This window comes from Cavia porcellus, unplaced genomic scaffold (assembly GCF_034190915.1).
Source record: "Cavia porcellus strain 051 isolate PalLab524CR breed Dunkin Hartley unplaced genomic scaffold, mCavPor4.1 scaffold_1, whole genome shotgun sequence".
Taxonomy (NCBI): domain Eukaryota; kingdom Metazoa; phylum Chordata; class Mammalia; order Rodentia; family Caviidae; genus Cavia; species Cavia porcellus.
The window spans coordinates 234,045,344-234,072,987 of NW_026947484.1; the positions used below are offsets into that span (position 1 = coordinate 234,045,344).

The 27,644-nt window shown below is 54.0% G+C and overlaps 2 protein-coding genes and 2 non-coding genes across 5 annotated transcripts in view; all 4 read right to left on the bottom strand.

Moving 5' to 3' along the window:
* Positions 1–184: 184 nt before the first annotated feature.
* On the bottom strand, positions 185–257 carry Trnaa-agc (transfer RNA alanine (anticodon AGC)). The gene has a single exon. It is a non-coding gene; the product is annotated as a tRNA-Ala (tRNA).
* Positions 258–599: 342 nt separating this feature from the next.
* On the bottom strand, positions 600–688 carry Trnay-gua (transfer RNA tyrosine (anticodon GUA)). Its single transcript is given in 2 exon segments — positions 600–635; positions 652–688. It is a non-coding gene; the product is annotated as a tRNA-Tyr (tRNA).
* Positions 689–5,804: 5,116 nt separating this feature from the next.
* Tmem214 (transmembrane protein 214) lies at positions 5,805–14,302 on the bottom strand. The gene is made up of 17 exons (XM_003472897.5): positions 14,094–14,302; positions 13,111–13,310; positions 11,667–11,817; positions 11,297–11,431; positions 11,026–11,108; positions 10,507–10,612; positions 10,323–10,404; positions 9,981–10,082; positions 9,476–9,617; positions 9,049–9,140; positions 8,740–8,788; positions 8,498–8,611; positions 8,006–8,123; positions 7,461–7,557; positions 7,094–7,262; positions 6,822–6,967; positions 5,805–6,631 (listed from the first exon to the last, which is right to left on the bottom strand). Exons 1-17 carry the CDS (start codon positions 14,263–14,265, stop codon positions 6,505–6,507), a joined length of 2,085 nt encoding a protein of 694 aa, XP_003472945.1. The 5' UTR covers positions 14,266–14,302; the 3' UTR covers positions 5,805–6,504.
* A 3,602-nt stretch (positions 14,303–17,904) lies between these two features.
* Positions 17,905–27,644, bottom strand: part of Mapre3 (microtubule associated protein RP/EB family member 3) — a 59,568-nt gene continuing 49,828 nt past the window's right edge. The window contains exons 2-7 of one of the 2 annotated variants that reach the window (XM_063231120.1): positions 22,046–22,173; positions 21,300–21,445; positions 20,618–20,774; positions 19,348–19,502; positions 19,062–19,214; positions 17,905–18,804 (exon numbers count right to left, since the gene is read on the bottom strand). In XM_063231120.1, coding sequence (XP_063087190.1) covers positions 18,736–18,804; positions 19,062–19,214; positions 19,348–19,502; positions 20,618–20,774; positions 21,300–21,445; positions 22,046–22,166 — 801 coding nt within the window. In that variant the 5' untranslated portion in view covers positions 22,167–22,173 and the 3' untranslated portion in view covers positions 17,905–18,735. Of the gene's footprint in view, positions 18,805–19,061; positions 19,215–19,347; positions 19,503–20,572; positions 20,775–21,299; positions 21,446–22,045; positions 22,174–27,644 lie in introns of both variants that reach the window. The other variant, XM_003472896.5, reaches the window with a different exon arrangement.

A 27,644-nucleotide genomic window follows, 5' to 3' on the forward strand; every position in this document is an offset into this window, starting at 1 on the left:
GCCAAGTTGCTTTGGGGGCGCTGGGAAAGGCTCACCTGCGAATAAAAGGAAACCGTGCGTGGGGCTGTCGCCGTCCGCCGAGACCCTCCGCGCACAGAATATATAATGTGGAACACACCCACCCGGTTCAGCAGGCCTCCCCGCCGCTGGGGGGTGTCACTGGTGCGATAGGCAAAAACGCTACTGGAGGATGCGGGCATCGATCCCGCTACCTCTCGCATGCTAAGCGAGCGCTCTACCATTTGAGCTAATCCCCCGGCTGCTAGAGCCCTGCTTCTCTTTGCTTTCCAGGTTGTGCTGGACTGTCCAGGACCTGTGGCTCCCTCCCAGTTCCGGCTGTTAATAGAGTGCCGTGGGACTACGGCAAGATTTTGAAAAGCAGGTGTAAAATAATTATACATAAACGACACAAGTCACCGCGCAGTATAAGGAAAAGAATTGTTCCGACGCGCAGCCGCGCTTAGCGTACTCGGAACTCGCGGTGCATGTATACTTCACTCCTTTCGGCAGCACCCGTGCAGCGCTGCCGCCGGCCCTGCAGAGGACGCTTTCCGGGTGTAGGGTAATCGATGGGAAGTAAAGCCAAAAGGTATAGGAAGTCCTTCGAGCCGGAATCGAACCAGCGACCTAAGGATTACTACAGCAAGCCAACTACAGTCCTCCGCTCTACCAACTGAGCTATCGAAGGCCCCGCTGAGGCAGCCTTTTGCTGGCTCCTTCTAATGTTTACTGAGGCCGCACTTTTTTTTCCCCAACGTTTGGCTGGATTTTGCTTGTTTCAGTTTTCAGGCAAAAAGGCTCTTGGTGGCCGGAGCCCTACGGACCTCGCAAAGCAGAAGCTGGACAAAAAGAAGAGAAAGAGACGCTGCCCGAAGCCCGGTGCCCAGGGCGCGGGAGACCCGGGCAATGTACTTCTCTGACGTTTTCTTGCTTTTTACGAAACTCTGCCTGCAACTCAGTGACGCCTCCTACCCGGTTGCAAACGCGCAGCCGGGTCCCAAGCCGGAGCTTCTGGGCAGCGCCTCTTCCGATGCGCCCAGCGGGTCTGCACTGCCCCGGGGATTCCGCCTGCGGCTCCCGCGAGTGCCCGAAAAATGCGTGGCCTCGTGGTGCGAGTATTATAAGCAGCTAAATTAGACAGAAATTAATATACAGTCACAGAGGGACTGGGATCTCCAGGAAGTCAACGAAAAACGAAGACATCAGTATTGTGGCTGGAGGCGCATCTGAAGGAGACCAGGTCTCAATGGTGCAATGGTCAGGTGCACAGGCCTTCCTAAGGGATAAGCAGTAACTTGAGACTATACTCTAATTAGCACCACCTGGCCAGGGAGTCCGGCGGGGCATCAGCTGCCTAGGTGGGTGGCCAGCGCATGCGGACCCATCCCTTCCCAAAACTGTTCTGGTTCTTTCCCTGTAACCCCCAGGCGAACTTGCTTTCCTGTCGGCTCAGTGTTAGCTAAGCGGCTCTATTTGCAATCCTCTGTGTTGACTGTATCCTCATCGTGACTTTGCTGTATAACTTAACCCCTGACAATTGCCCTCCTCAGCGGCAACTCACTGGAGGCCCCCCTGTCTCTCAGGAGCTATGCCTCCGCCCGGATAAACCTATGCTGCTCTTAACTGCCTTTGTCTCTGAAATTCATTCTTTTATTTCGGGGGACAAAAACTGAAGATACCTGACATCTAGCAGGTTGGGAGTTGTAGTTCTCCTTTATTGATGTGACCTTTTGTGTCCAGTTTGTTTCACTTAGCATAATGTTTTGTGATTCATCCAAATTGCAGCACATATTAGTACCTCATTCCTGTTTTGGCTGAATACTATTCCACCACGTGCGTATATTACTATTAGTTTATCCGTTTATCAATTGGCAAACATTTGGGCTTCTTCCATCTCTTGGCTATTATAAAATGTGGTGCTATGAACTATTGTGTTCCAGTTCCTGTGTGGACATATGTTCCATTTCTCTTGTGTATGGTAAGGAGTGGAATTCAGAACACATAAAAATGGTTATCTTTGATTTTTGAAGGACTGCCAAACTTTTCCATGTGGTTATACCACGTTAGATTCCCACTGGGACGGTGGGTACAAGGGCTCTGATTTTGCCATATCCTTAGCCACACTAATTTTCCATTTAAAAATAATTATGGGTAGTATTTTAGTAACTTGAACTCAATTATTAGTGTTTTGTCATTAAAGATATTTTGAAATTACCATTTGAATAGCTATTTCCCATCTTTTGGTTTCACAATTTATTGCAATGTTCATCTTCTTGTTGGACATTTAGTTTATATCTCAAATTTCAATATGGATTTACTATCTAAATGTTTTTACACCTAAATCTTTGCCTATATTTCTGTTTTCTTCTGTAGAATACTTTTTTTTTTTTTAAAAGCAGATCTCAGGCTAATTTTGAACTCACTATGTAACCCAGGCTGGCCTTGAATTTACAGCAACCCTCCTGTCTCAACCTCTCAAGTGATGGGATTACAAGCATGTGCCGTAGAACATATTTTTCCCCCAAGGCCATTTTATTTCAAAGAGGAAAAAACCCCACAAAGTTTCAAAACACAGCGATCAGGCAACAATAGTACATACATTGAGCACTGTCACCCCAAATCAGTCACCCAGAGCACAAGACAGCTGTATTCAATTGTCCAAACAATACCAGCACAAACCTTTCTCTTCAATGAACTCAAGAGACATCAGTAATATATCTTAATTACATATGTGTATATATTTGTTCATATATTATTTCTTTCAGTTTCTCACACTAATGAGACAATGTTTACACATGCCTGATTTATTTCACTTATGGGTATGGTCTCAAGTTGCATCCATCCATTTACCAATGAAATTCTCAAGTTTGTTTTTCTTTGTAACTGAGTAGTACTCCATTGTATAAGAGTACCGCATCTTTTTTATCCATTCCTCAATTGATGGGCATTTAGGACATATTTTTCAAAGTGGAGCTGTTTGGTCAAATAGCAGGAGCCTTTCAGCACTGACTGCCAAATCACTTCCCAGAAGTATACCAAACTATGATAGCATTCACTGAGTATATTATTACTTTGAAGAATGTTAATATGATGGGAAAAAGGGGGTGTTTTATTTTGGACTTGCACCTTTTGGGGGGACACAGGGGACTGAACTCAAGGTCTTTGCTGAGCTACATCTGTCATTTGTGCTTCTTTACTGGTGTGATCTTTTATGTCTATCATTTATTTGCATTTCTTTTATATCTGTATTTTGAGACAAGGACTCACTATGTAGTCCAGGGTGGCCTTGAACTCAAGGTGGTCCTCCTGCCTTGGCTTCCTGATTATACCTTGCCTTCCCCAGGATTATTCTTATAGTTCAAGTGTAGAGCAACCAAACTGCACAGCCAGCATACATGGAGTACCACTTAGGAAAAAGGGAGGACTTGCTTCCCTCGGGTCCCTTTGGGAGCCATACTGTGAAGCTTACGTAGACGTTTATACAGCAAAAGGTGCGCCCACTTTAAGCATCCACTTAAACTCCACTCTGCTGAGCATGGTGGTGCAGGCTTGTGATCCCAACACTTGGGAGGCTGCGGCGGGATTGTGCTTCTGAGACCAGCTGGGCTGCATAGTTCAGGCCCAGCCTAGATTATGTAACAAGACTGTCTTACACACACACACACACACACACACACACACACAAAGCATGCACATGTGCATGCCCCAACAAAAAAACAAAACAAATCCCCTCCAGGGCAATAAAATTTAAAAAGGCTCAGAAGTCTTCCAAGCATAGAAACATCTGCCATCTGGGCACAGGGTGGGGCAGGCACCCCCATGGGAAAGACGCCCTAGGGCGATGGCATTCGGCTAACAGAGCAGCAGGACACAGGCATGAGTCCAGCGAGTGTGTCTGTTCTATGTTGGGCTGTCTTGCTTTCTAAAACTGAAGGTGTGAACTGCGCAGAGGAGCACAGAACTCTGCTTGGAGACCTAAGAGAAAGTGTTTCGAGGCTCCCATGTACCATCTTCAGGCCCAGCTGAGAGCTGCTAATAACTGTGGTGCGAGGCACACTCAGATGGCTCCAGTCCCACGCCTGAGACCTGCTGAACTCCAGCTGTGGACAGCCACACCCAGACTGGCTCCGTGAGGCACCGGCTTCCCTCTGCTCTTCCTGGAATGGCTCAGGATACCGGTGCCATCACCTCACCAGCACCCCTGAACACTCTCTGGGGTGCACTCTCCCTTGATTCTCCAGCTCAGCTTGGACTCCTATTTGTCAGCTCTGCAGAACAGAAACAGCGTCCGGATGCCCGGCTTTGCTCTAATGGACAGCAGGGGCTGCGCCGGGTGACTCTTGACAGGGAAGTCTGGAGAACTGGACACTGGGCAGACGATCCAATAAAGCCAAATGAGTGTCAGTGTCCCCGTGAAAGCCTGTGAAGACTCCAATTAACCCAAACTGATAAAGAAAAACGTTGCACCCCAAGATTATAGCAAAAGAAGTTAAATCCAGCACACACACCTGCGGCCAGCCGAGCACTTGCGGCCCTCTCAGCTGCTGGACTCGGAACTCAGGCCAGCAGCCCGGACCCGTCACCTGTCACCGGGGTGGCGCACTTGTCCCGGGCTGCGTGGTCTCAGGCCCACAAACGGGCCCTCCTCTAATCTGGCCCCGGTACAGGCCAGTTACAGGGGCACTGACGCTGTCTGTGGCCAACTGCTAAGGAAGAACTGCGGAAACGGAACCTAGCCTGGGACCCTCGGCAAGCCAGGCCCAGGCTCGGAGCGGGACCAGCCTCTCCCAGGGAAGGGTGTCACTGGCCATCTGCCGCGAGGTGAGCGAGGGGTCTCCGGGCACAGGCTGTGTGCTTTCAGAGAAGTGGGAAACAAAGGCAGGAGACGCCATCGCCTTCACTGTCTCACTTCCTGGCACGAGGTCTTCACAGTTGCTTCCTTACAATCCTGCTGCTGGAAATGGGGTGTCTCAGGCACCCCAGGAAAGGAAAAATGGTAACAGGCTGCCACCCCTGCTTACTCGTGAACTCATGGGCAGGGGTGGCACCTCTAGCACTGTGCCCGAGCCATGCTGGGAAAGGAACTTGGGTGACAACTGAAACAGCAGCTACTGCTCGCCTCAAACCAAAGCAGGGGCAGGGTGACAAGTGCTGGGCGGCCTCCTACTCACTGCCTAATTAAAACGAACCGACTCATGTATTAAGGTCCGAGCAAGGCAAGGACACCAGCGAAGAATTTCCTTAGGAGACCTGACCTGTGCCGTTTTTTTTTTGGTCTCCTTCAGACAAGAGTTTCCCTATGCAGCTTAGGCTGGCCTTGGGCTCACTTTGTAGCCCAGGCTGGTCTCGAACTTGCAACGATCCTCCTGCCTCAGCCTCCCAAGTGCTGGGAATTACAGAAGTGTGCCACTACACCTGGCTGGTCCATTTTTTAAAGCACTCAAACTGCTGGGCACAATGGCACATGGCTGTGATCCCATCACTTGGGAGGCTGAGGCAGAAAGATCGAGGCCAACCTGGATTATATAGGAAGTCCAAGGCCATCCTGGAACACATGGCAAAACCCTGTCTCAAAAAACCAAAACAGAACAGAAGCTATCAAGGGAAATCTCAGGACACAAATCTGTTTTAAGTGAAAATTAGCAGCAAAAGCCAGGAGTCTAGTTTTGATCGATGAATGTGGACTTCCCTGCCAGCTCAATTATAGCCAGGGCCTATGACCCCAGGGGGGCCGAGCCCATTCTTTGCTGTCCTGCCCCATGATTATGTGAATTCTGCCTGTGTAAGGGTGCAGAGAAGAAATCTAGAAAGCAAATCTGTGTCTTTATTCCACTCAGGCCGCCCTACCCCAGCCACCTGCTGACCTCTGGGCTCAGCAGGCTGATGTGAGGCTTCTGGCCTGAGCGTTCAGGGTCAGGCTGTGCTCTCCACGCGGACGGTGGAGGGGACGGTGAAGACCACTGAGCCTGTGACAGAGCCCTTCACTGAGGGGAAAGGACAGATGAAGAAGGACTCCGATAGAGGGGGGCGGCGAGGCCCTCACAGTGCCTGTGCTGGGTGTTTCAAGGCCCCTCATCCAGTGACCCCACAACCAGGCAGAAGGCTCAGGAGAAGCTCCTGCTGGCTATGTCGTGGTGGATCCTTTGGGTGGGCCTCACCTTGTTCTGCTATGGCTAAATTCATGACCAAGAATTCGAAGAGGAGGCTGATAAATTTGCTGAGTCTCACCATTTTGGAGATGAGCTGTTGGGGCTTTAGGAAGGAGACGAGGGAAGTGGAGGGCAAGAGGCAAGAGTCCTGAGAGGCTGCCAGCCGAAGACGGAGCTGGAGCTCTGCAGTGGGCCTGACAAGTGTCCCAGGGGGCTCGCGGTGGGAGGCTGAGAGGTCTCTGGGCGACCACCAGGAGATGAAACTCAGGTACCAAATACAGAGCTGCCACCATCTGTCCTCCGGCAGTCTCAGATGGCCTGCTGATGACAGGAACCGGTGGCCAGGGGGCAGGGTCTACTGCTGGGATATCATGGTGAGTACCCAGTCCAAGAAAGCCACTGTGATGTCCTGTAGGCAGAGCCAGGTCCAATGGGCAGTCTCGCTGAGCTGGGTTTTCACACAGTCCCATGTCACTTCACCTCTGGGAGAAAAGCGAGACATTTTAAGGGCAAGGGTGTATGCCCAGGGCTGCAGCTTAGATCCACAAGCCTCATCCCCAAGTAGTCAGATGTGGGCGAAGGGCAGTGTGGCAAGAGTGAAGCCTCGCCCTGGGTCAGGCAGTGAGGTCACAGACAGGACGGACGGTGGCAGAGCCCTGGGGGAAGCCTGACCTGCACAGCTCATGGACATGCTCCTGGGCCCAGGCCAGGGCCTCCAGCAGCAGGTGCCATGCTGGCAGCAGCACGCTCTGGTACACAAGCAGGAGCAGCTCCCTCAGGTAGTGTAGCAGCTGGTACAGAGCATCAGGAAGCTGGATCTGCAGCCGGACCGCAGGGACGGTGGGGTCAGGGTGACCAGGCCCTCAGGATCCCATCCATGTGGGGCGTGCTCTTCCCTCCGCCCTGGGAAGAGCAGCCCTTCTCTGGCTCTGCTTCCAGCTTACCCTCTGAGAGAGGCTGGCGAGGCTGTCACTGAGCCAGGCCAGGTGGGAGGCACAGTGGGCAGAGAGGAAGCTGATTGCGGAGCTGGTGTGGGCCCAGGCCAGTTGCAAGCTGGGCGACACCACCGCGAGCAGGTAAGAGCTGCAGGCCGGCAACGTTTCTTCTAACCAGCTGCAGAGGAGTCAGAGAGAAAGGGCGGGCTGAGGCTCCTCCAGAGCTCTGCCACCCAAGAGCTGGGGAAAAGCAGGCCACGGGGAAGGGTAATCACAAGCATTTCCCACTGACTGTAGATACCGCCAATGTCTGCACTACCCTGAACCCCGAACCCTTCCCTCACACCCCTCCCCTCCTGCCTTGGGAGCAGCTCACCTGTAGGCCTGCAGGCCATAGGCGTAGAGTTTGGCACACACTTGTTGGCCAGCAGGCAGGAGACCAGACAACTGAAGCACCCGGCCAGTGACAGAGGCTGAGTAAGGAGGCTCGCATGAGCTGGGGATGAGGGTGACTCGGGAGACACACACTCAGGTCCCAGGGAGGCACAGTGGGGAGGGCAGAGAGGTGTGAGCTCGCGATCACAGAGCCAGCTTGGTCTGTCCACAGCAGGCTCAGGGCAGAGGTGGCGTCCTGGACTTAGGTGCTGGAAGCCTGAGCTGCGATCTTACGCTAGCTTCAAAGTCTGCCTGAGCCTCTCAATGCTGTGAGCAGGTGGAGGCAACACCATCTTGTGTGACATCGTGCATATGCAAATGTTTCTATGCTACTAATCGTCCAATTTGTGGTCAGAGAAGCCCAGCTCAACTCTGTTTATCTGCGGCACTGAGAACTTGGCAGCACGGAGTGAGGCTGGGGGTGTAGGTGACACCTAGCTCTGTGCCCCTGCGCTGCTCCCTTCCGTGGTCACCATCGCTGCTTACCCTGGAAAGAGCCGTGAGACCAGAAGTCGTGGCTCAGGACACCCACAGCGAAGATGGGCAGCAGTAGCAGCAGCCAGGTCCAGGCTGGCCAGGGGCCCTGGGCCCGCTGCAGCAAGCCCTGGTGGGGAAGGGGAGAGTGCTGTGGTCAGAACAGAGCCAGGCACTTGGGATTCCAGCACTCTGGGAGGCTGAGGCAGAACTGCAAGTCTGAGACCAGTCTGGGCCAAAAAGTAATTTAGGGAGACTAAAAAGAAAAGTCTTTCACAAAGGGACAGGGATGCAGCTCGGGAAAGGACCTGGGTTCCACCTTCAGCGCCAGGGGAAGGGGAAGTGAGTGCTGGCAGAGGTGGGGCACGGTGGTCAGAAGGGGAAGGGAGGCCAGAGCCCCTTGGGGCCCGAATATCAATTCTGAGGCAGCAGGGGGCTCCACTCAAAGGTGGGGTGTGACCCTGGGCCAGGCCACAGGCGGGCTGGAGAGGCTGGGCGCCACACCTTGCAGGCCGTGTCACACGTGGCAACTTGCTGGGTGTTCCCGCTGCCCCTCTTCAGCAGCTCCTGGTTGGTAAGCTTGAGGGACTGAATGGTTTCTTGTAAAGACATCTGCGTCTGTAGGATACCAAAGCAGGGCTGAGAATGTAACACTCGACCTGCAAGGAAATCCAGGGCCTGCGCCTGCTTCAAGTTCCAGTCCAAGCGTGAAGACCAGGGCTGAGGGGTAGGACCCAGCTCCTCACCTTCTTGGGGATCTGCTCCCAGGACCTGAGAAGGTGTTCCAGCAGCAGGCTGTGGGCAAGCACAACCCTCCATCAGGCCACCTGTCACTGGCCCTCCCATCCTCCTGCCCACATCCTCTGTAGACTGTCTCCCTCCACCCCTGCCCCCAGAGGAGCAGCTCTTAAGAGACCATCTGGGCCATGTTCCCACTGCAGCTGACAGGCTTGAGCCCACGAAACAGCCACCAGGTTCCTGTTCTGCTTCCAGGACAGAACCTCAGGCCACTCTGTCTGTGTGTGGCAGAGGTGGGGGACCCCACCCCCACCTGCCTGGACTGTGGTAGGTGCTTGGGGTACAGCTGCTTCCAGATGTTGGTACTGAGGGGGTCCACAGTCAGGCACTGGGTCAGGCTGCTCAGGAGCTGCACAGGGAACAGAAGAGACTTCTGGGAACAGAACAGAGGGCAAGCACAGAGGCCACCAGGGCATCTGTCCACCCCAAGGGCAGAAAAAGAGCATCAGGACCTAGAAAGCTGAGTGGCTGCCTTGGGTAAGGGGCTCAGTGTTAAAAACATCAACGTAAGGATCGCACATCCATGAGTAACAGGGCACCAGACACCCCCAGGCCTGCATGTTGCATCCTTTCAGGCCCCACCCCCCAAGGGCAGAGCAGGAGTGGGCAGGGCAGGGGGATACGGGAGAAGGATAGGGGATCAGGCGGCTCCCGGGCAAGGCCAGGCCTGCCACAGCCCCTCACCTCCTTCTTCATCTCAGAGGAACAGTTAGGGGTGACTCTGGACAGGAAGGAGGGGAAGTAGACGTGCAGCGTAGATTCTGGTTTTGCTCCAAATGCCAGCACCTTCAGTCGGGGGTACAGCCGACACAACTGCTCCCGCACACTGGGGAGGCACAGAGGCCAGGCCTGAGCTGTGCAGGGGCTGCACCTCCTGCCTCTTCCTGCTGCGGGGCCCACGCCCTTCCTCTCAGGGCCTCCTGAAGGCACTCTTTTTACTGAAGGACCGCTTAGAAAATCTGATGAAAGCCAGGGACCTTTTCCCTAAGAAAATGTCCATAAGCTAATCACATGCAAGCTTCATATAATATCAAAGGTCCATCTGTCCCTTGAAATCTATCTTGAATGTCCAAGTCACAATCCAGAGCCAGGTGGCAGGGGGAAGAGGGAACGGGAATGCAGTGGCCGGGTGAGTCCCTGACCGCCACTGAGGGCCCTTCCCAGCAGGTGTGCCCCGGGGCAGTCCTACCTGGGCGTCAGGGAGTTGTTGGGCATATAGGCAAAGTCCAGGAGCGGGAAGAAGTCCTTGGGGCCAATTGTGCCGAAGCCCTTGGTGAGGTTGGGGTGGATCCTATGGGGAAAGGAAGAATCGGGCTTGCTGGAGATCACCAGCCAGGCCAGCTGTTTTGACCACAACCACAGCCCAACCCACAATAGGAAAAAGGGTATAAACCCCACCCCCAGCCCTTTCCTTCCTCACCATCACATTCAGAGGTGGGAGGAGCTGGTCCTGATTGTCCTGGAATCACTCTACGCAGGAACAGCCTGTGGGTACCCGGGGCCTTCCCCTTGCCGTCCCCCCATTACTCACTGCAGCAGCCGGTCCAGGTATGTGATGGCAAAGGAAGACAGAGACTTGATGCCCAGCACAGGCAGCATGATCCCCAGCCACACTGTGGAGACAAAGGTTGGAGAGGAAGCCCTGGGCCTGCCCACAGGGGACCCCGACCAGGGCCGGGCTCCAGCATCGGCCCCGTACCCCACTTCCTCCCTACCTTTCAGTCCCTCAGTGAGGCTGGTGAAACCCGCTTGCCCCACGGCCCACATGATGGTCAGGCACTTCGCTGGTCGGCTCTGGTGGGACCTCAACAGCTCTAGGAACTAAGGAGACAGGTGGGGAGGGCAGGTTGGGACAGGCGGAGCTCCAGGACACCTCAGAGCCAAGCGGGAAGAGCGACATCAGGCGGGAGAGGCGCGCAGGCCGAGTGGCGGCGGGCCGTGCCGCCAGCATGGGCTGTAGTTCAGAGCATGGGCATCACTGCACTCTGCCGTGTCCTGGCTGAGCACCCTAGGAAAGCTCTGAAGCGCCAGGTGGCACAATCTTTCCACTGACAAGAGGGAAGGGCAGTGCCGGCCTCATGCACATCCGGAGCAGACGCACAGTACGAGCTGAGAGTGTAGTGCAGAGTTTCTGGTGTTCCAGTCCTCTGCCTTCCTCCGACTGAGCCCCACATTGGATTCTTCCTGGTCTCCCCCGGCCTGGTCAGGTGTCCCCAGCATCATTTGTGGCTTACCTTGCCCAGGCTTGCGGTGACAATTTTGGGCTTGTCCTGCAGGATGGCCTGGATGCAGATGCGGTAACCGTGTAGTGATTCCCCTAGAGACATTCACGTTCTCAGACCTACTCACCCTACTTGGCATCCCACACCTGATTTCACCTATTTTGGGGGCAGCTGTGAGCCTAGAACTCTAGCCGATGAGTCCCGACCTCTTCCTCCCTTTCCAGAGTGTCGGATTAGCACGGTCCTTTGCCCCCAAGATCTCACTCCCCAGGGCTCCTCTTACCTGGTGTCTTATCCAGCTCCTGCAGCATGGTGAACAGACAGTGGTCAAAAAACAGCTCCAGCGACGCCGGTGCCTTCGTCAGGAGCCCTTGGATGATCCCACGCAGCTCCCAGCTCACCAGACTGTAGGGATAATCTGGGGCCATTGGCCTCCACGTGAGTCTAACACCAGGTGCCCCCCTGGTCTGACTGGAGGCAGAGGTCTCTGCACTGAGGCTGGCCTCCTCCCTCTTCCAAGGAAGCCCCAGGCCCACGCATACCCACGTGTAAACCACACATGGGAGGCAACGTGCTGTTGGAAACTCACAGCCCCTTTACAATTTCCTTGACCCCGTGCGAGCTGAGGGAGGGAGGGAGGTGGGAAGACTAACCGTGAGGGTGCTGGCTGAGTGTGGGCTCACTCCGAGGGGCCTGGAGCTTGTAGTTGAGGTAGCTGGCCAGGTCCTTCAACCACACGGAGGGATTCCCAGTGAACACGCTCTGGCTCTTGTCCAGTTCCTTCTGTAGGGCTGCCACGTCCAGCTGCCAGAGACACAGCTTTATGGTGAGTCATGAGCAACCAGGAGGGAAACGGGGTCTGGGAAAACGGCTACATGAGCGGTGGTACAAGAAGCAAGGGTCTCTGTTTTTAAAGCAACTATGGAGAAGGGGCCAGGGATTTAGCTCAGTGGTGTAAGCATCTGCCTGGTAAGCGCAAGGTCATGAGTTTGATCCCCAGTACCAAAAAAAAAAAAAAAAAAAAAAAAAAGAAACAAATTCTGTAGAAAGCAAAAAATTTTCTAATTCCAGACCTTGAAAAAGTAAAGATCAGTTCAGCTGAGAATACTGTTCTCTTGGGCCTACATCTGTAGGACCACCACATTCAAGGGAAGAAAACAAAGGACAAGATGAGTGACGAAAGACCACTGCTTCTGTGGCACAGGGAACCAAACCAGCTCTTCTGTCCCCTCTCTCGTGTCTGTGACCTTCAACACTTTCTTCTCTCCCTTCTGTGCTTCCCTATACATTCTCCATTTCCATTCTGCTCTAAGTAAAGCATTCTGTCCCTTTGGGGTTTCCACCTTTTCCCGACCTTTTCAACTAATGATGTCCCAAACCCCAGTTCCCTTAGCTGTGCTGATATCAGGGAGTGAAACTCCCGACCTACTATGTCCACGAGTTTGTGTTCTCTAAAATCAAAGTATGAATTTTAGGAACAACGGAGCTAAGAGTAGGATATATTTATTGAGAGAAACAAAGCTTCTGTCTGAGAGAGACAGAAGGGGTCCCGAGCGGGTTGCCAAGGACTCTGTCTTTTCCAGGCACTTTTATAGAGCAAAATCATGGGGTGAGATGGGTTTAAGGTGGGGAAAACTGGGAACTCACAAGGCAGATGGACATAAGGGGGGACAGAACTATGGTTAACCAGTAAGATTAATAGTTCAGGGAAAACTGATTAGGGACAAATGGGGAAGTGAGTCAGGTAAAAAGCAGGCATTCTTAGGGAACAGTGACTCTTTCCTTAGAGGGTTGGGATGGTGACTGCTGACTTCCTCAGGGTGATGGGGAACTATTTAGAATATCAGTCCTTAGGAAGTGGGTGTATTTGTTTGATCTTTTGTCTTGAGGCCTGGCCCACAGCAGGTGTCTGTCTCCCAATAGCTGCAAGGTCTCTGGGCTTCTGCACTGGCTCCATTGAGGACCCAGCCCTGTCTCACTGCCTATAATATTTCTGACTAACTCAGCTGCCTTGCAACAATGCCCCCTGCTCCCACCCCACCTTCTTTGTACTTGAAGACCCTGATCTTTCCATGCCTCAAGACTAGGCATACTCACCATTTTCAGGGCTTCCTCCAGGCTGCGGAAGCTGCTCTGCTTCTGATTGTGGCTGGTGACAGCTGCCACCTTCTTTGGTTGCTTCTTATTTGCTGGTTTCTTAGGCTCCACAGCAGGAGGTGGAACCTGTTCCTTATTCTGTTGCTTCTTGGTTTTCTCAAATCCCCGCTCATAAAGGGTGCTGGTGGTCTGGATTGGAGCTAGGGCAAAGCGAGGTAGAGAAAGAGGGGCTGTCCTTAAGTCCCCCAGGTCTCACAAGGATAGTGGTCTCTTCTCTCACCCTGTCACCTGCAAAGCTGGCTTTGAACTCCTAGTGATCCTCCTGGCTCAGCCACCCCAGTGCTTGGTTTATCCCCATGTGTCAAAGCCACATTCTGTAGGCTCCTTAGGAGCAGAGCAGGGGGCGCCCATGGTGGTTGTTTCCAGTCATCACAAGGCCAGTCTGTGGTCCTTGCACAGGAGCAGGACACTTTTTTTTTTTTATTATTACACAAATCAAAGCACGTGGAAACTAGTAGATGAGTGGACACAGAGTACTGGCTTATTTTACACTGGCTCTACCCTAATTCCTATGGACTCTGAAGTGACAACTTTATAAGCAACAAGTGACAAGCTTTCACCACTCCCCGGGAGACTGAGGGCACAGCTGCCAGCAAGACGAACTCCTGGTGTGGCGGGCCATTTCTCCCACTGCTGGGCCCCCTGCCCGGCCCTCCCGACCTGCTGGTTCCTTAAGGACTGGGCACTGTTTAAGATCCAGGATGCTTCTGCCCGAGTCCAGGTAGGGCAGGGACAGGTGGGACGGGTGAGCGCAGTGGCCTGAGCAGCTGGAGACCAGAATTCCAGTCTCTACGGACTTGGCGACCCAAGGCCAGCTGTCCTTTTCGCCGCACCTCAGTCTACCCATCGGTGCGCTGAGGAAGGCCATCTAGCTGGCTGGCCGCTGCCCAGGCAGGCCCGGGACAGCAACGGACGGTACTCACGGGTCAGGTCGTACTTCCACACTCCGTTCGCCTCTCCGAGCGCCCTGCGATCCCCGCCGCCGCCGCCGCCACGCCCGCCGCCGCCGCCACCGCGCCCACCAGCGCCGGCCCCCGGGCGCCGTCCCCTCTTCACCACCTCCCATCGCCCCTCGCCCGCCGCCTTGGTCGCCATGGCTCCAGCCCTGCGCCCCTACCCTCCCACCCCCCGCTTTCCGGTAGGCGCCGGCCGCGCGCTGCCACGCTGCCACGTCTCCCCTCCGCCGTGCCGCGCGGGGCAGCCTGGGACTTGTAGTCTCCGCCGGCGCCAAACTCAGCCCCGCCCCGGCCCGCGGGGATCCACAGATTCCTCCTGCCACCTGATGCCTTGAGGGCTCTGCATGGGAGTCCTCCAATATTCCTTGGCGCTAGCAGGATAGAATGGAAATGTTCTCACCTGGGGAGAGTTTGAAGCTTAAATGCTTCTTTCATTCTAGGAAAGTGGCCTTATTTCTGTTGCTAGGGATTGAACTTTAGGTTTGATGGGCACTAAGAAATCTATTTCGAAAGCAGGAAGAGGACCGGGTTTGAGGGGAGAGGCAGAGGGCAGGGAGGGCCCCATGTGGAGAAGGCTCTGATAGGGTACCCACTGTGGGAGGCTGAGCAAGCCCTGGACAGCATGGGAAACAGCCTCTGGCTGCAGACTCGGTACCCATCCCCTGCCCAAGATATGGTAGGGTGGTGGTGAAGAGTCCCTGAGTCCCGCAACGGGTGTGTGTGTGTGTGGGGGGGCATCTCTCACGGGTATGTTTGTGTTTTCAGTACAGAGTCTCACTCTGTAGTCCAGGCTGGTTTTGAGCTCACTATGTAGTTCAGGCTGGTCTTGAATTGGAGTGGATTTTCCTGCCTCAGCCTCCTGAGTACCAGGATTACAAGCATGTACTACCACGCCCGGCAGCGGCAGCAGGTTCTTTAGTGATACCTGAGCTCAGGGAACTTTGCAGCTCTCAGCAGGGGAGGACCATGGTATGTGCTATTTTGTGTGCATTTATGTTGAGGTTCACACCTGCCACTAGTAGATATTTTACCTGTTGTAGAGATCGAATTCCTGGAGCGGATGCAGTCTTAGGAAGGAGATTAGGGCAGGAGCTCTCTAAAGGAGATGGTGGTTGAGATGCGTCCTGAGAAATAGGGGAATTTTCACTGGACTCCAATTATATGAGTCCCTTTTTCTTCCCCCTCTTCTCCTCCTTCTCTTCTCTTTCTTCTTTTCTGTTCTCTCTTTTCCCTTCTCTCTTCTTGCTTCTTTCTGCGGTTTAGGTGAGGCTCACTTCAACTGCAGGGCTCAAATTATCTTCATGCCTCAACCTCCCCAGCAGCTGGGACTTCAGGCGCATGCCTCACTGGGTGAGGCTGAGTTAATTAATCTAAACCAAGACCTAGAGGGCAGGAAGTGGGAAGTGTGCCCCCACTTAATAGGATTTGGGAGGTGATAAGGTTGGAAAGGGATGTGAGCACATAAGCCAAGGGCCTTCCCTGCTGAATCTGGACTTCATCCTCTGGCCCGGGAAAGCCAGTGGGGAAGTGTGTGATCCACTGTTTTGGGAAGGAAAATGGGGCTGTGTGAGGGATGGGCTGAGGGGGATGACCATGGCACGAAGTGACCCACGGCTCCATTAAGCCTGACCACGAAGGACTTTGCCTTTGGGATCTCTGAAATGGAATGCTTTTGCCAAGGAACATATAGTATTTGAGCTGATCCTTGATCAGTTTCCCATATTATTGGTTTGGCTTTGCTCGGACTCCCGAAATTCCTCTTCTTTATTTGACCCCTGCTATATCGGGTGTCTGACCACAGAAGAGGCCCTGTTTTCGGAAGTGATGCGGAACAGCCTCTCCATAGGGGCAGAGGTGGGACTACTCTGTGATGGCGACTGGAGGATGCAGAGGGCTTTCTCCACCCTCACTGGAACGGTCCAGCAGGTTGTCTGCTGTAACGTGGAATGTAGGGGACAGGAGCTGTTCAGATATGTACCCAGCAACATTCCTGGGTACCTTCTCTGAGTCAGGCCCGATGCTAGGTGGAGCAAAGCCAGGGTTACACTTCATTTGTTCATGAGGGAGACAAATGAATAGAAATTTATATTCACCTTCAGTGTTACACATTGTAAGTGTTACAGGTTCATGCTAAGTGTTAATGATACACTTAATGTGAAGTGCTAGAAAGGCATGGGGAGGAGTTTTCCACCCCCCCCCCCCCCCCCAGCTTGGGTATTCCAGCTGCAACCTTAGACACACGCGGTGGGCGTGAGCAGGTATTCCCATGAGGGTTGAAGACTCCGAAGATGTTGGGCCAGGAAGGTCAGAGGGGTGTCCAGCATGGGGCAAAAAGAGCAGTTCGCTGGTACGATACCACTATAGTTTCTGTAGCAAATTGCCCCAAACTTAGTGGCTTAAAATAATACACATTTATTTAGAGTCTGGTGGGCAAAGTCTGACTTGAGTTTCATTTCTGTCCCTCGCATGCTCCCCTCTCTCGCCCCATCACTAAAATCAAGGCTTGTGTGCCTTTGGAGGCTCTGGGAGGATGCGTTTCCTTCCCTTTCTCAGCTGCCTGTACTCCCTGGCTTATGGCTCCAGGAACCCTCACACCTATCGCTCCGATTTCTTGGACCATCCTCCTCTGCGCTTATAGATGCTCGTGAGGACATCAGGCCCTCACAGCCACTCAGGATACTCTCCCTGTTTTAAGGTCTGCTGGATGGCAGGCTGGCCTCCTCCTGCAACCTTAGTGCCCCTTTGAGCGCAGCCTCACATCCTCATGGACCTATGACTTGGACATGCTCAGAGGGAACCTTACTGTGCCTGCCACACGCACTTGGCCAGCAGGGTGGTTTGGCCTGAAGGTGAGCACTGGGCAACGCAGAATGACTCCTTCACCTTTTTACAGTATTTCCCTGTGACAATGGAGGGGCCATCTTTTAATATTAAGTAAGGGAATTAGAAACCATCAGGATAAATAAAAGCAGGACAAGATGGGCCACAGGGCCAGGCCACAGAGGAGACACAGCCCCAGCTGTATCTCAGTCCCACTAAGGATGGTGAGGAGCCATGGCAGGGTCCCCTTAGCTACAGGTGCGCCCTGAGGCCCCACCTCTGTAGTTTCTGGGAGGCTCTCTAAGCCGTGAGCCTCAACGTCTGAATTCTAGGACCTATGGGCCTCAGAACCCTCACCGGGAAGTGCAGGGTGGCCTAGGTGACCTCGTCACGGTTCACAGTGAGTTTCAGAGCCTTGGCTATCGTGGCTCTTATCAGGTTCACCCTGGAAATGTGGGGCTGTGATGGTGACACTGAAGCTTCCAGGCTTGCTGGTCCCATTAGAGGCTCGTTCTATCGAAGGAGCCGCCTGGACACTGCTGTCCTTGGGCTTCAGCACTGAAGGCTGTCATTTGTGCTTCCTCGTTTTTGCTGTATGTGAACCCTGTCCGCAGCAGCATCACTGTGTGAGCTTTGACAGGCCAGGCTCAACATGCAGTCCAGCTGGTGTAGGGAGACTCTGCTTCCACATGGCACCTCTTGGCCAGCCCCTCTCCTCTCCAATGACACCTCTCACGGCCTTTGGCTCGGGGCTTTGTTCCTCCTCAGGGAGGGGAGTTGGGGTTCCTCATGTTCCCTTTAGAATCCTGTCGCAGGTGAAAAGGGCCATGTCAGAGCCCAGCACCTCTAGTGGTTTCTGATGACCATGGTGGTCACACCACTACCCCCTCTGCAGACGGGGGAGGCCAGGAGATGTGGAGACCGAGACCAGGCTATGGCTCAGCTCAGGGAGACATGGAACTTTTACCACACAAGTTTATTTAAATAAAAGTGAACACATATGCAGGCTGGTGCCGAGGAGCAGGGGTGGGGAGGCGGGCAGACAGCGGGGGGCAGGCAGAGTCTGTGTGGTGCGGACCAGGCTGCAGGAGGGATGGCTAGGACTTTGGGGCAGTGCTGGCCCTTGGTGCTGGATGGGGTCTTGGGTGAGTGAGCCCAGTGCCAGGAGGTCATTTCTGTCCCTCACATGCTCCCCTCTCTCTCCCTGATCCCTCAGCCCCCGGCACTGCCTCCTCAGCCCCTTCCTCTCCTGACGTCAGCCTTCCCTTCAACTACTGGGAAGAGACAAAATAAATAAGAATTGGTGAGTCGTGCCCCAGCCTTGGCATGGGGAAGGGAGCCAAGCCAGGCCTGCTGCCCCGAGCTCGCTGTCGGCCCTGGAAAGGAACAGGTAAAGTGCAAGGACAATCCAGTAAGTAAAAATATACCAATGACTTTGTCAAATATACAGCTGCTGGCTCTCGGGGAGCAGGTGGCTGGCTGGGCGGGTGGCAGCAGCACCCTGGGAAGTGTTGGCTGACACAGCATAGAGACAACGGAAATAAATAGGGGTGGGGAGTGGGCAGGGTTCTGCCCTGGGCAAGTGCCACTTTCTCAGGGGCTGGGACGGGGCCTCTGCCTGCTCCCCTGCCCCATCCTCCCGAGCCCCTCACCCAGCGGCTCCCCAATGCTGCGGCACTGACACAAAGCACCCGGCCGGCCGACTGGCTGAAGGGAAGGACTGTAATGGAGGTGGGCGTGGGGAGGGAGGCACGGGAGGCCGTGCAGTCAGCCAGGGCTGGCGCCGCCCTTAGTACTCGTCCTGGTCTTCTTGTTGGTGTTCTTCAATCTCATCATCCTCGGGGGGTGCGAACCCTTCCTGGAGCAAAGAGAGCGGAGTGGTGAGCCGCAGGCTGGGGCTGGGAGAGCGGCAGGCTGCACTGGTGGCTTGGGAACGAGGGTCCGAGGCCCAGGACCCTGCCTTTCCTGCTAATGGCTGCGTGCACCCCGCGGATGGTGACATCACCTCGCTCTTCATTAGTAAATCCTCTCCAGGCTCCTTTCTGGTCCTGGCTTACTTGTGGATCTAGGGCCAGGCCAGAGCGGGAGACACGGGCCTGGGAAGGGGACACTCACCTCAGTGGCATAGAGGATGCTGATGATGCCCGCGATAACAGGGCTGTTTTCACTTTCGTGCTCCTGGCAGATGAGCTCGATGTCACGCAGTTTGCTGAAGTAGAAGTCACGCTCCTTTTCCAGCCCGTCCACGGTCAGCTTCAAGTCTAGGAGCTGCTCGGGCAGAAGGCAAGGTTCAAAGCAGATGTGCCTACTGCAGACTCCCCTGCCTGCTCTCCTCTTGTCTTTATAGAGGCCCCAAGATCCCTGGACCTCGGGCAGGGTTCCCATTACCCATCCCACTTACCTGTTGGTTGAGTTCAAGAATCTGGGTGTCCGTCTCATGGCCGCCATTTCGGGCTGATGGGGGATTCTTCCGGAGGATGCAGGGGGGGGCCACATTGCTCAGTCGGCCGGAGGTCTGTATGTTTTTGGGGCCTGTGGGGGACGTCCTCTGTGGAACTGCCCGGAGGAGAACAGTCAGACAAGGCTGGTATTCAGGGTGGGCTTCAGGGGCAGGCCCATGCAACAGCAGACACTCTCCCTGAGGAAGGCATCTGCGTCTGGGCCTCAGGCCTCGGCCACACACGACACTACAGCAGCGAGGCAGACCTGGCAAGCCCGGCAAGCAGCAACCACAGGGTGCTAAGGGAAGTGTGAGGGCTGGGCACGGAGAGAGCTGGCCTAAGGAGGGTGGGACCTGGGCTCAGGTCTCTCCTGTACCAACAGTTGGAGCCCGAGGGAAAGCAGCTGGCATGGGTCTCCCGACAGAAGCCCCAGTCCAAAGCCAACCGCCCCAGGAAGCTTGGCCCTGCCCCCCCAGTCCATCTCTGCTGACCCCAGCTCTTCCTCTGCACGCACAGCCCACATGCTGTGGCCACTTGCTTTCTGGCACTGCACCTCCCTCAACAGAGCAGCCGCTTCTAATGCCAAGCAAGCAGATGAGCAGGGCCAGCCCCAGGCAGGACAGCAGCGCAGCTGGAGGAGGTGGCTCTGCTATGACGGGTCAGACGCAGGCCGGGGCTGCTCCCTCTGCCTTCCCTCCCCCGACCTTCTTTTCCATCCCTCTAGCACTGGACACGCTCAATTCTCAAGACTCATCTTGAGGATTTGAATTAGGGGAGGATAGGATCAAGCTTGGTGAACTCCTGCCCCTGGTTATCCAGGGGGCACAGGCAAGAAAGGGCTGTGGTGCTGGTACCAGAGCTGTGGCCTGATGGCCCTGCAGAGGGAACATGCCACCTTGCTGCCCCATTATCTTGAGGCGAACAAGCTAGCTGTGCTACAGAGAGAAGTGCGCTGGGCCTCAGCGGCCACCACGGCTGGTGCAGGTGGCTCTCCTCACAGAGCACTTTGTGGAGCCCCCTCACCCCCCGCAGGGACTCCCCAGTCTAAGTGGGCAGCAGGCGGCGTCATCTGAACTCCGTGATAACAGTCTCCTCCAGGGTGGCAGGGGCAGGCCTGTGGCCCTGGGGGCGCTCGTGGCTGCTGGCCCGGCCCCTCCAATCCCTCCCCCGGCTCGGGCACGTTACCTGCTGTGCCAATGAGTTTCTTGGATTTGTTGAAGATCTGATCACCTGGGTTAGGAGGGGGTGCTACGTCCTGGCCCTGCCGCGCCAGCAGAGGGTTGTAATCCTTTCCATCATAGTTTGCGTCAAAGAATTTCTTAAACCACTGAATAAACTCAAAATTATCTTGGAATTTTCCTTTCACTAACTTCTCTACAGGAATGATCTGAAATAGACCACACAAGCACAGCACTTTAGCAACCTGCTGCGTAGGGCCGCTTCCTCTGTGAGCAGGCCACTCACTCGGGAAGGCCAGCCCTGGGCCGCAGCGCTGCCCACCTTCTCCCCCTGCCCCCCTCCCATGGCCCCAGAACAGACAGGTGGCGGGCAGGGTCCCGCTGGCACGGGAGGAACTGTGTGGGCCCGCTTCCCTTGGTCCTGCTGCCCACATGCGGGCTGGCGGCTCAGGACCTGCAGTCCTGGGACTGTCAGGCTGGAGAGTGAGCAAAGAGAGATAACAGGAGCAGACGTCACTGAACCCGAGTGTGCGGCAGGTGGGTCAATGGAGGAGAGAGAGAGAGGAAATTTGGTCATGACGGCATGTGTCTTGAGCTGGGGAAAGTCAAGGGTGGGTGTTGAGAGAGGTGTGTTGGAAAACCCAAGCAGCTCAGCACCCCGGCTGTGGCTGTCGGGCATCTTCTTCCCAAGGGGCACACAGCTCCTCAGGCTCCCCTGGAGTGTAGGCACCTACTTTGTCAACACCCATCTTCTTGAAAGCTGCTTGCAGCACCTTGAAGTTGTGGATGTATTCGTGTTCTAGTTTGGCCTGGAACTTGACCTTCCTCAAGTGCACACAGCCAGGGAAGAGCATGTCCATGAACTGGCAGTAGGCTGCCCCTGTGGGGAGGCACAGCTGATCGGGGTGGTCCCAGCGGCTCTCTCACTCCCTAGGTCCTCTGTTGGTCTCTTCCCCAAACCCGGACGTCTCTTCTCTCTCCTTATTCTGAAGCTGGAGCCAACCCTACTTGTAGGCTAGACATGACCAGACTCCCCGAGCCCTCCCGGCATAAACACAGTTAGTGTTTCCTGAGGCATGTCCTGTCCCAGCACTGCACATACATACATTTATCCTAATAATTACAGTAGGCACAGTGAATAGGTGACGCTTCTCCATCATAAGGATGAGAAAACTGACACTCAGAGAAGTGTAGTGACTTGTCCAGGGCTGCAGCAGGCAGACGAGGCGCTGAGAGCTGGCCCCAGTGTGGCTGCACTGGAGCTCGCGTGTTAAGCTGTCGCTTCTGCCTGTCGTGGCTCTCGGCACCCCGCTTTCCCTGCTCCCCTTTCCTGACTTCTACTGCAGGTGGTGTGCGCTGTGGTCTCTCCGGCTCTCCCTCGTGCTAGTTGCAGGCTACTTTCCCCAGCTTTGCTGTTCTGCCTCCTGGGCGTGCCTTCCTTTCCCTCCCGCAGGGTGGCCCCTGGGTCACAGCCTCCTACCTGAACACAGCTGTTCTATTTTGGTGTAGTTGAGATGCAGGGAGTCGTTGACCCATGCAAGCATATCATGGCGACTCAGATTTTCACTGGTCACAGATGTGGAGTACACATTGACGGCCATTCCCCAGCTGCAAAGAAAAAGAGGGGTGAGGTCAGTATGAGGGGCTCACGCTGCTTGCTATGGCAAGGAGAGGAAGGGTCTGCGCACCGAGGGAAACAGGCAGCTCTGCCCTCAGACCACCTTCTGGAGGAAGGGGCCATGCGCATTCTTTAGTCATTTAAGTAGTGTGTGGCATGTCTAAGGGCTGGTCATAAGAGTTCATTGTGAGACTATCTCTGCTTCCCAGGCAAATCTCCCAGCAGTGGGAGACGGGGCTAAGGGAAGCACAGAAAAGTTCATGGATGCACAGATGAGGGTGTGATCTCCTTTGCTTGGCGGTATCAGGGAAGACTTCGGAGCAGACATTTTGGAGCCTAAAAGGAGATGGACACACAAAGCCTGGGGTAGAAGGGCACTGCAGGCCCGGGAGTAGTCGGGACAAAGGCATGGCTTATTCCCGGAACTCAGCGGTTCGCAGGCCCGGGGAACAGGTCCTGTGTTGGGGTGTGGTGTCATGGGGCTGGCAGAGTCAGATCTGGAAGGGCTCTATTTACTATGAGGAGGAGTCTGCTTTTCTATTTGGGCAGTGTGAAGCCAGCAGAGGAATTTAAGCAGACAGTAACCGGCTCAGATTTGTCTTCTAGAAAGCCAACTAGCCTTTGCCTCTCCCCTGACTACTGAATCCCTGTTCCTGTGTCCTGCAGCCTGTGGATGACCCAGAGGCAGCTAAATTCTACTGGCCCAAAGCCTCTTAAAACAAGCGTTTGCTCCTGTATTCATGATAGGAGTCAATGTCACCTCTGGCCCCAGTCCCCTGAGTTAGAAACCTGTGAGGCCTCTGTGGCCAGCCTGCAAGGCTTGTTCCTGCCTGCCTCGGTTCCTGCCTCACCCTCCCTCCTCGGTATGCTGGGGTCTGTGCACTCTTGGGCTTACTTTCACATTAGCCAAAGCCACAGGGAGCGTCCTAAAAGGCCTTCCAGCCTTCACCCCGTCCCTCCTCCATGTCATCCCCATCTAAAGGCAGGCCCAGTCACCCACAGTCCAGCTCTTAGCCCATAAGACACTGTGACCGAATTTGCCTTGCAGGCTTGAACTGTGTATCACTCACAGTGTTTAAAATTATTAGAGACAGTGGCCAATATTTTAAAGTTGGGATGTTTCATACAAACGATGTGGGATTGCTGGCCTCTTTTGGTAACTCTGGACCTGCTTTCCCACACTGCAACCAACAGGTGGCGCTGAGCAGAGGCGCCCCCATCTGGAGAGCAGGGCAAGTGCCTCCCGAGCCCATCTTTACACACAGGCCAAAGGCCTCTGCTGTTTTAGCAGAGACAGAGAAATAGGATCGCCCAAAAGGATGTGTATTCCGAGAGTGTGGGCACCATATTTCTGGTAGTCTGAAGACTATTCCCCAGGTGTAAGCCACAGGATCTCTATGATGTAAGAATATACTAGCCTACTTCCCCGATCCTGCAGGCAGCCACTGTTTTAATGCGACCCATCCCTACCACTTATCTAATCCCAAGTGGACCCCAGCTCTCCAGCCCTTCTCCCAAAAGACAGGTCCTCACCTGCACTCTGCCTGCAAGGCTGTTCCCACCCCACAGCGCCTCATTCACTGCTGCAGTGGTTCTCAAACTGCGGTCCTGCACCCGCAGCAGTGGAACTGTCTGGGCACTGGTTTGTTACACTTTCAGTTCTTGGGCTGTACGCGAGACCTACTGAGTCGGGATCTCTCCTTGTAGAAGAGGTGAGCAGCTCTGCAGGCACAGGCACAGCTTGACACTCGATGGGTGTCGTTACCCTATGTTGTCCCTGCCTTGACCCCACGCACATCCTCCTAGCGGGACCTCACTATACGCACATCTATCTTAAATGAGCTTTTCTGAATAAAATTCATGAGGTAAAATCCTCTTATTTATTCCTAGTTCTTCATCCTTAAAAAAAAACAAACCAAAAACCAAAAAACCCCTTGCCCTTCACTGCTCAGGGAAGGGAAGGCCAGCCAGGGTGCAGAAGCCAAGAAAAACAAAACTTATTGTCCTGGGAACTTCTCAAGACTCAGGACTGGCAATTTCAGAAATTTCCCAGGGCAATTTTGACTGTGCTTGAGCTCCCCAGACAATGGCTTTGTGTCCACTGCCCTGCACCCCAGCCCTCATGCTCACCACCAGACTTGCCATCCACCCCATCACCCCGGCCTGTCAGGGAAGTGCCATGAAGTCAAGAGTGCATGTCACAGGCACAGAGTTCAGCAAAGTTGTTGACTGGACTGAGTGGCACCTCCGTCTTTCTGATTTGTCTTTTTTTTGGTCTTTTTCATTTTTATCGGTACCAGGGATTGAACTCACGACTGCCTGCTTGCAAGGCAGGCACTTATGCCGCTGAGCTAAATCCCCAGGGCCCTGATTTGTCTTTTATTACCTTCTGGTCTGGGTCCCCCAACTGTACCCAACCTGTAGGACCTGGCTTCAGGGTCCTCTCTCGGGAAATTTTTCTGAAGCCCTGTGTATTTATGCCTCTGCGCTGTCCCTAGAGCACTCTGACACAGCTCGTCACACTCTCATGGAACCCTCTCTGTGCCTGTCCCTGCCGCTGACTGTGAGCTCTTTAGGCCAGGCTGTTTTGCTGTCCTTTGGGATCCAGACCAGTCCTCAGGGAGCGATGACTGCCTAAGCAGAGTGGTGGGAGGGGTGACAGATTCTGGCCTTAGGAGGCATTTCTGAGCTTCCAGGGCACTCGCCTCAAGTCCCAGCAGTGGAGCGGATGGGATGGGTGGGCACTAAGCTCCTGAGGAGGAAGAATGGGGTCAAGGAAAGTCTGTTTTATTTCCATGAATATTTATTCTGCTACGCACTACAAGGAATTGCAAAGATCTGCCCTGCACTGAGTTTGTAATCTTCCTGGGAGAGCAGTAGAACCAAACGCCCTCAGATGCACTACAAGCAAGTGCTGCAGGAAATCAAGGAGGGAGCCGGCAGATCGGAACAGCCCAAGTACGAGTGGTCAGACGCTGGAGGTCTGCAGACGCCCACGGGGATGGCAGCCCAAGGCCTGAGCTACTCTGGTAACTGGCCCAAATGACTATTTGTGGGCTTTCCACAGGCTCAGAGCTCATCTCCCCAGGAGGCCCTGGGGCCATTTTGTCTCTGGGTCCCCGGGGCAGCATGATTAGGGCCAGCTATGGTTGGTACTGTCCTGGGCTCTTGGGCTCTCTGCTGGCCAGAGGTGAGCCGTGTTAGGGACTATGTTATGTTTAATGGTTGTGAGTTTCAAAGATTGATTAGTGAAAAAAAAAGTGGAGGCAATTGTCACAGTCCAAAGTGCTCTCTGGTTTTTGGGGGCAGCCTTTCTGGTGTTCTGCAGGGCTAGATTTACGGAAGGCTTAGGCCCACTCCACCCACTCCATGGTTCTTCCATTTGGAGAAGTGTGTGTGTGTGTGTGTGTGTGTGTGTGTGTGTGTGTGTGTGGTAGCTGTTAACATATATAACACAGAGTTTTATTTTTGATACTCAAGGTGATTCTGGTGCACAGAGGAGAGTGTAAGAGCCACAGCCCTCCTCTGACACCTAGCTGGGACTTCCGGGCCTGTATGGCAGCAGCACAGGTTGGAAGGGTGGGATGTTTTGTCATCTCCCTGCAGGTGTGTGTGGGGGTCTAGCCATCTTTCTCCTTGGTACCAAAAAAGATCTCCTTTCCCTGGAGTTTAGAATACACCCTGCTACCAGGAGTCAGCAAGAGCTATGTAGCTACTTGAAAAATGTCTAAGTCATCTCAATTTGGCCCAAACTCCCATTCTGCCAGTGCCTCAGGATGAGAGGCCGACTCCCACTCTTCTGATCAGTCCAAACTGGGTCCCAAAGTATAACAATGTGAGCCTGGGGGTGCAGCTCACAGCGAGTAGAACGGTTGTCTAACGTGTGCAAGGTCCTGGGTTCCAATCCTAGTTCCACAAAACACCCAAAAATGTATCTGAACTGTCTACAGAACTGTCTATAGAAGAGAATTGAGAAAAGTTGCTCCTTTGAAGGCTCAGTAATCAATCAGCAGTTTCCCTGTGCTGTAGCTAATAGTAGGACCAGAGCATTTGTGACCACTGAGGACTAGCTCAGGTTTGCCCTTGATGAGTCTCTCTCTGCCCTGCTTAGGTCCCATCTTGGCTCAGGACCCCTGGGTCTCTACAAGGATCCTCTGCTACACTTACTGGAGCTTCACAGAGAAAGCAAGCCTTTCCCTTTCCCTATCTCTTATCACACTAGGGATGACAGGGAGCCTTTTACGTTTTCCTGTCCTGGGTTTGGCCCTCTATGTGGAACTAAACATGGCCAGTAGGTGGCACCCAGGTCCTGAGCAAGGACTCTTTCAGCTGCTCCCTTAAGACAGCCTTTCCCCAGCTCAGTTCAGGCATGAAGAGCCCCTAACTTTGATCTGTCCTCCAAGGGGAAACTGGTTCCCACCAAAACCTGGTGGCATCCTGCAAGGGGATTGAGTGGAGTTCCCACTTCTGCCCCAAATGTCCTCTGAGAGCTGGGCCAGCAGGAGTGGCCTCAGCATGGGATCTGCTGTAGGATTCTGTAGTGAACTAAATGTTTCTTTATGCTCACGTTGAACTCATCGGCTGATCCAACTTCTGATTGTCTTTTGAATTAAGGATTGACCAGGCCTAGATTCAAAACAGATCAGCGAGGTACACAGAGCATTTTCTCAGACATCTGGACCAGCTACCTCTAATGACAACAGAGGCATTAAGAGTTTGAGAAAACTCTTAATGATAACACACCTGTTACCAGGAGCTCTCTGCACACCCTGAGAGAAGGGTAGGTAACTACCAGAGGGTGCAGACCCTGTCCCAAGTGCTACAGCAGCAAGTCCCTGTCCCCAAGCTCCTACCCGCATCTTTGGCCCATGATGCCTCACCACGAGGAAAAGCCTGACTGGGCCATGGCATGTAACCCCCCAGGTTAGCTGAAAACCCTACTTACAGAGCAGAACAAGATGTGGCCCTGGCAAAAGCCTGCTCTACAGGGCTTTGACTCCTGCTACCAAGCCTTCAGTCAGAGGAAAGAAGCTTAAGGAGTTTAATTTGAGGACTTTGTTAAATCGCTTCCTACAGCAGGACCACAAGGTTCATTATGCCTTCATTGGCAAGGGGAGCCGGGAGCTGCTGGTCGTTCTGCAGAGCGAAGGCTTGGAAAATGGTCAGCAGAGGTTGGCAGAGTGGATCAAAAAAACAAAGCCCATGGTGTGCTACATACAAGAAAATGCATTTAATCTCAAAAGAAATTTATGACTAACACTCAAAGGATAGAAAACGTTCCATCAGTGGGAGCCTGAGGACAAGCAGAACTAACTATCCTACTTTCAGACAGAGTGGACTTCAATCCACAACTGACCAGAAGAGACAAAGAAGACCCTCATATTGGTTAAGGGACAAATTCAAGAGGAAGAGAAAGCAATTATAAATATACATGTGCTGGACACCGGTGAACCTAACTTCA